Genomic DNA, 6,000 nt, shown 5'->3' with positions numbered 1-6,000 from the left:
TCTCTCCTTTCTTTCTTCTCTGCCCATTTCTTCACTTCTGCTCTGTCCACCTCATCTCTGCATTTTTAGTTTGGTCTCATCACCTCTCTATTTATACCTTCATCCCTCTCTTCCTCTTTATATGCTCATTTTCCCTCTGCTGTTTAAACTTTCTTTTTTTACTCTCAACATAACATTGCTCATTTCTTTCCTCCTTGTTTAAAGACTTCAGTCATTTTCAGTCCCTCTCTCTTGTCCTCCCTTCTTCATTCATCTTTTGATGTTTCCTCTCCTTTCCTCTCCTCTCGTCTCCTCTCCTCTCCTCTGGTTTCCTCTCCTCTGGTTTCCTCTCCTCTCCTCCCCTCCTCTCCTCTCCTCTGGTTTCCTCTCCTCTACTTTCCTCTGGTTTCCTCTCTACTTTCCTCTCCCCTCATCTCCTCTTCTCCCCTCTTCCCCTCTCCTCTCCTGTCCTGTCCTCTCCTGTCCTGTCCTGTCCTCTCCTCTCCTCTCCTCTCCTCTCCTCTCCTCTCCTCTCCTCTCCTCTAGTTTCCTCCACTTCTTAATCTCCTCTCCTCTTCCTCCTCCTCCTCCTCCTCCTCTTCTTCTTCCTCCTCTTCCTCCTCTCCTCTCCTCCTTCTCCATCTCCTCTCCCCTCATCTCCTTCTCCATCTCCTCTCCTCTCCTCTCCTCTCCTCTCCTCTCCTCTCCTCTCCTCTCCTCTCCCTCTCCTCTCCTCTCCTCTCCTCTCCTCTCCTCTCATCTAGTTTCCTCTACTTCTTAATCTCTTCTCCTCTTCCTCCTCTCCTCTCCTCTCCTCTCCTCTCCTCTCCTCGCCCTCTCGCCTCTGCCCTCGTCCTCTGCCTCTCCTCTCCTCTCCCTCTCCTCTCCTCTCCATCTCCTCTCCTCTCCCTCCTCTGCATCTCCTCTCCTCCCCTCTCCCTTCCTCCTCCATCTCCTCTCCTCTCCTCTCCTCTCCTCTCCTCTCCTCTCCTCTCCTCTCCTCTCCTCTCCTCTCCTCTCCTCTCCTCTCCTCTCCTCTCCTCTCCTCTCCTCTCCTCTCCTCTCCTCTCCTCTTACCCCTCCTCCTCCTCCTTCTCTCTGATTCCCTCCTTCTCCCGTCTGGTCTCCTCCTCCTCTCTGGTTCCCTCCCTCCTCCATCCCTCTCTCTTTGGGAATTCACTTAGAGTTAATTGCTTCCAGCAGGCTTTTCTCTCGCTCCGTCACGCTGCTCTTTGTCATGTGATGACACAGTGTGGGCTTGTTATCAGGAGCTTGTGGACTGCTGCTGGACAAGAGGCCTGACACGCTGCACATGTGCCCAGCTGACTCCTGCAGCCTGTAGTTCCCTGGACCCCGTGTGACTACGCCTGCTCCTCCAGCCATGCCATCCTGTGCAGTTTAGAGAGAACCCTTCTGCTTCTTGCTCTTGTTGACCAGGTTACACATTTCTTCAATGGCTGAGGAGGTTTTAATTCCAACGTCCAGGAGAATCTCATCGGTAAGTCCACTCCGGCTCCACCAGCCACGTTAGATCCAGAGCCAAGACCCTCAGATGACTGATCCCCTATTGCTTCAGACATGGATTCTGAGCACCTAATGGCATTTACTACCAGCTTTTAAACCTGTAGCCCTATTGTTGGAACAAAGTTGTTCAGTAGCTGTAGTGGATGAGATATTTTCAGATGTTTAAAGAAGGCGTGGAAATGCAATTTTGATTTGACTTTTAAAAGAGTACAAGGAGACAATTTTATCACGTTTTTTTTTTCACTGTTACAAAGTTATTGTTGTTTTGGGTATGCCACAGTAACTTAAATTAAAAAAATCAATATATTTGTTTCTGTTTAAGGTGTCATCTGTTTCTTTAAATAAGCAGTGAGAGAAATTTTGGGGATTCAATTTCAAACATTATTTTACATCAACTTTAAATCACGTTTGGGTTCAGAGGTCAGCTCATCAGCTCAGGTTTCTTCACATCATTCATAGAGATTCATTCATTCTTAACAACGTTTTTAAAACAGAAAGTTTGACCACTTTTGAAGCGATAATATGTCTTTGTACTGATGATGTTTACCCAGAGATCACAGGTATATTCATCACTCCAAGTTTGGAAACACCTTCTCATTCAAGGGTTTGTATTTATTGTAATGATTGTAAACACTGTAGATTAATACTGAAGACATCAAAACTATGAAAGAACATATATGGAATTATTGAATGAACCAAAAAGTGTTAAACAAAGCAGAATCTGTTTTATATTTTAGATTCTGTAAAGTAGCCCCCTTTTTCCTTCATGACAGCTTTGCACACTCTTGGTATTCTCTCAGTCTGCTTCATGAAGTGGTCTCCTGGAATGGTTTCTAATGAACATGAGCCTTGTCAAGAGTTCATTTGTAGAATGACTTGCCTTCTTAATGTGTTTGAGACCATCAGTTGTGTTGTTCAGAGGTAGGGTTAGTACACAATGGATAGCCCTATTTGACTACTGTTGTAATCCAGATTATAGTGAAACCAGATTATTTCATAGTTTTGATGTCTTCAGTATTAATCTACAATGTTGAAAATCATTAAAATAAACAGAAGCCATTGAATGAGAAGGTGTGAACAAACTTTTGACTGGTAGAAGTTGATGTGTAAGGGGCGACAGTGAGAGGAGTGATGCATACTGTATCTGTCAGTGTCGGAGCGACCCTGCTGCGTCCTCAGCTGTGTTCTCCTCCTCTCTGCATGGCTGCTTCTCTCTCACTGTAAATGATTAGTTATTGTAGTGATAAAGTACAGATGACGTGTTTTCTGTTCTCAGAGAAACTCTATGTAGTGTGTGGAATAATCTTTGTGTACTATACACTGATTCACTAGAGAGCCTACAGGTGATGTTTCATGATGGACTTGTTGTTAATGTGTGACAGTATGCAGCATGGTGAAGATCCCCAACCTTTACCTTTTATGCTGTTGGACGACTAAAGATGGCAAATAAGTAAAGAGTATAGACTTAGACTTTATAGAATATATGACAATAAATCAAACTTGTGACAGAGTTTGAGTGATATTTTGATCTCCTAACTCCGTCCTCTTCCTTCAGCTGCCTCAGTGTGACGTTTCTGCACACTGACACAGACCTCTTGGTGGTCCATCTGAATTGTTATCTGTAAAGAGCGAGCGGACGTAACGTGACAGTAGAGCCTTTGAGGGAGGAGGTCTGGTTTGGTTCAAACACTCATGTGACTTCCACAACAGAGACCGCTTTTCAGCTCTTTATTCGGCCCCGCTGGTGGCATGCCGTGACGAATGGTAATGTCCGTGAGATTGTGAGTTCATTACTTTGTTCTGGAGAGAAAGACAATCTTGATAACCTTCAGGTGGATTGCATGGAGATGTCATGCAGACCCTCATGGTTTCCTCCTGGCTCTGATGCTCCTGACACTTCCTGAGTCATCATGAGGCTGACATTTCTGATTCTGATTGAAACACAACTATCGTTTGGATTGATCTGAGACACGCTAACACACACACACATACTGTCTGAAAGGAGGTTTAGTCACATCTTGTTTCCCATGACCTTTCATCAACACCATCTTCATCTTCTTGTAGACGTCCTCTCACAACATTACCTCCATGCTCGCCTCTCAAGCAGCTGGTTGATGTGTGAACATGCAGCCCACTAAAAAGGACGGCTTCAGGAAGTCCTTTATTTTTAAGTGGCAGAAGAAGTTGGCGGTTGGATCAGAGACTGGGTTAATACCAAACCAGAACTCAGTGTTTGTATTTGTAGCTTTCGTATATGTATCTTTGGAGGCACAGAATCGACTGATAGTGAAGCTTAGGTGACCAAAATTACAGAGTGACGACCTGCCTGTTTCCCCTACCACAAGTACGCCTGAGCGAGACAGTGAACCCCAGATTGCTCAATTTTCTCAGACCAGCATCTTGCAAACTATTAACTAGAGAGTGGCTTATTGTGGATACCTTTGGATTACAGTATGAATACAGCCAAGTGACTGTAGGTGGTTGAGGCTTCATCCAAAACTGAAAACTGTACATCAGTGCAGAGTTCTTAGACAAGCTTAAATCCCTTACCCTTCATTCAGCACTGCTCGAGGAAGTCCAGCTTTCTTCCTACATTTGTTCTTCGTACATTTTTACTGAAAGTCAGTAATCAGGTGCAGAGTAGTTCACTTTGAATGTTGTTAAAACGCTCAATATGACTTAACTTTTGCTTTTTTAAGTGTCATTTGAAATGTGGAAGTTTTAGGAAATTGCCAGATTTCTTGGATGTTTGTTGGTAAAGTAGAAAATCAATTTGAGCATCATGAAAATATGACAATAAAACAATAATAACTTTATTTATATAGCACCTTTGAAAAACCAAGGTGCTTGACACAGCAGGGCACATAAAAACAAAACATAAGAGCTCAACAGAACTCCCTCTATCCCTCTTTCCAGACACGAACTCGGTCTCAGCAGATGTGTGTCTAACATGAGTCTGGTTCTGCTCGAGGTTTCTGCCTGTTAAAGGAAGTTTGTCCTTGCAGCTGTAACAAGCTAAATACTGTGAGGTTCAATGCTCATAGTGGATTAAGGTGGGGTAAGACTGAGTCTTATCCTGTCTTGATGTTGGGTCTTTGTAAAGAATATAACATAGAGTACGGTCTAGACCTGCTCTGTTTGTAAAAGCATCTTGAGATAACGTATGTTGTGATTTGGCGCTATACAAATAAAGATTGATTGATTGAACAGCAGAGAGAAAATAAAATCTGACATAAAGAAAAAGCAAACACAAAGAGAACCCAGACAACAATTTTACCTGATAACACTGGCAACACAAGAATCTGACGATATGAGCTGAGACCAGAGGGACCTTAAAGTAAGAGAATTAAAAGTATAAAAGGAAAGAAAGAATAAAAAGGGGCGACAAGCAGTGAAAAAAGGAATGAAGCACTAAAAGAGGTGAAAAGCAATAAGGTGAAATAAAAGCAACACAGAGATAAAATCATCAATGTAGATAAAACATAAAAAATAAATACATAATAAAAAAGATTTTAAAAAAGAGAGATTAAAGAAATGAAAATATAATAAATGAAAGCTAAGAAGTGAAAAGACAATAACAAGAGGTGTAGACATAAAAGAGATAAAAGCAGTAAAATCAATCAAGATGAATAAAAACAATAAAGACATTAAATAAGGTTTTAGGTGAGTAAAACAATTAAAGGAAAATAAGATGGGATAAAAAGTCAAACTAAAACGTTTCATCCATTAAGACATGAGTTATTAGAGTATCATTAATCCTTTACCTGGCTGTGTGTGTTGAAATACCCGCATAGAAAGTACCTGATGTGACATGCTGACGTAATGACAAACCTGCTGTCATTCAACACAGTTGAAAGTGTCCTGACTTCATAATTTAAAGTTGACTTCCTGACTTCATAAGTAAAGAGTTGAAATAAGTATCAGTCAGAAGTGTCTGTGGCACTGTCGAGATGATCTTCTGTCAAACAGTACACAGATTATTCAACAGATGTTTTATCCACAATGATGAAAAAGAAGTCCAATCAAAGCAGATCTTTGAATAAGAGTCATAAAAGTTCATCCAGCATGAGGAACAGCATCAAACACTGCATTCAGGAACATAAGAAACAGTAAAGTATTGATGTTTTACTGAAGATGTAGTGGTCTAGATGGATTTCAGTCTGCATTAGAAACGTCCTGCTATCAGGGAGCTTGACCCACCACGGCGGCACAGAGTCTGCAGGCAGCTCTGCCTCTGAGTTGGTTCAGCAGTAGCCGGGCCCCTCAGTGACTGACAGGTGAGACGATGTGCAGTAGCAGAGCGTGGTAGTCTGGCCTGGGCTGTACAGTCTGCTCATGTACTAGATGTGGGACGGGCTGGAGCCTCAGTGCCATTACAAGCTGCCACAGAGGAACAGGGTTCATTTCATTATCTCTGTCTCCATGCTCACATTCACTACACCTGACATTTCTTTAAGTTAACAATTAACTTTAAATCCTCCAGACGTTTTCTCAACA

The 6,000-nt window shown here is 42.3% G+C and overlaps 1 protein-coding gene across 1 annotated transcript in view; it reads left to right on the top strand.

Annotated features, from left to right (window-relative positions):
- Positions 1-1,281: 1,281 nt before the first annotated feature.
- The window catches only part of slc2a15a (solute carrier family 2 member 15a), a 44,142-nt gene continuing 39,423 nt past the window's right edge, over positions 1,282-6,000 (top strand). The window contains exon 1 of the mRNA XM_034682117.1: positions 1,282-1,477. Coding sequence (XP_034538008.1) covers positions 1,433-1,477 — 45 coding nt within the window. The 5' untranslated portion in view covers positions 1,282-1,432. The remainder of the gene's footprint in view (positions 1,478-6,000) is intronic.

This window comes from Notolabrus celidotus, chromosome 4, assembly GCF_009762535.1.
Source record: "Notolabrus celidotus isolate fNotCel1 chromosome 4, fNotCel1.pri, whole genome shotgun sequence".
Taxonomy (NCBI): domain Eukaryota; kingdom Metazoa; phylum Chordata; class Actinopteri; order Labriformes; family Labridae; genus Notolabrus; species Notolabrus celidotus.
The sequence above is the reverse complement of the archived record's forward strand: the minus strand, read 5'-3'. Positions and strand labels throughout refer to the sequence as shown.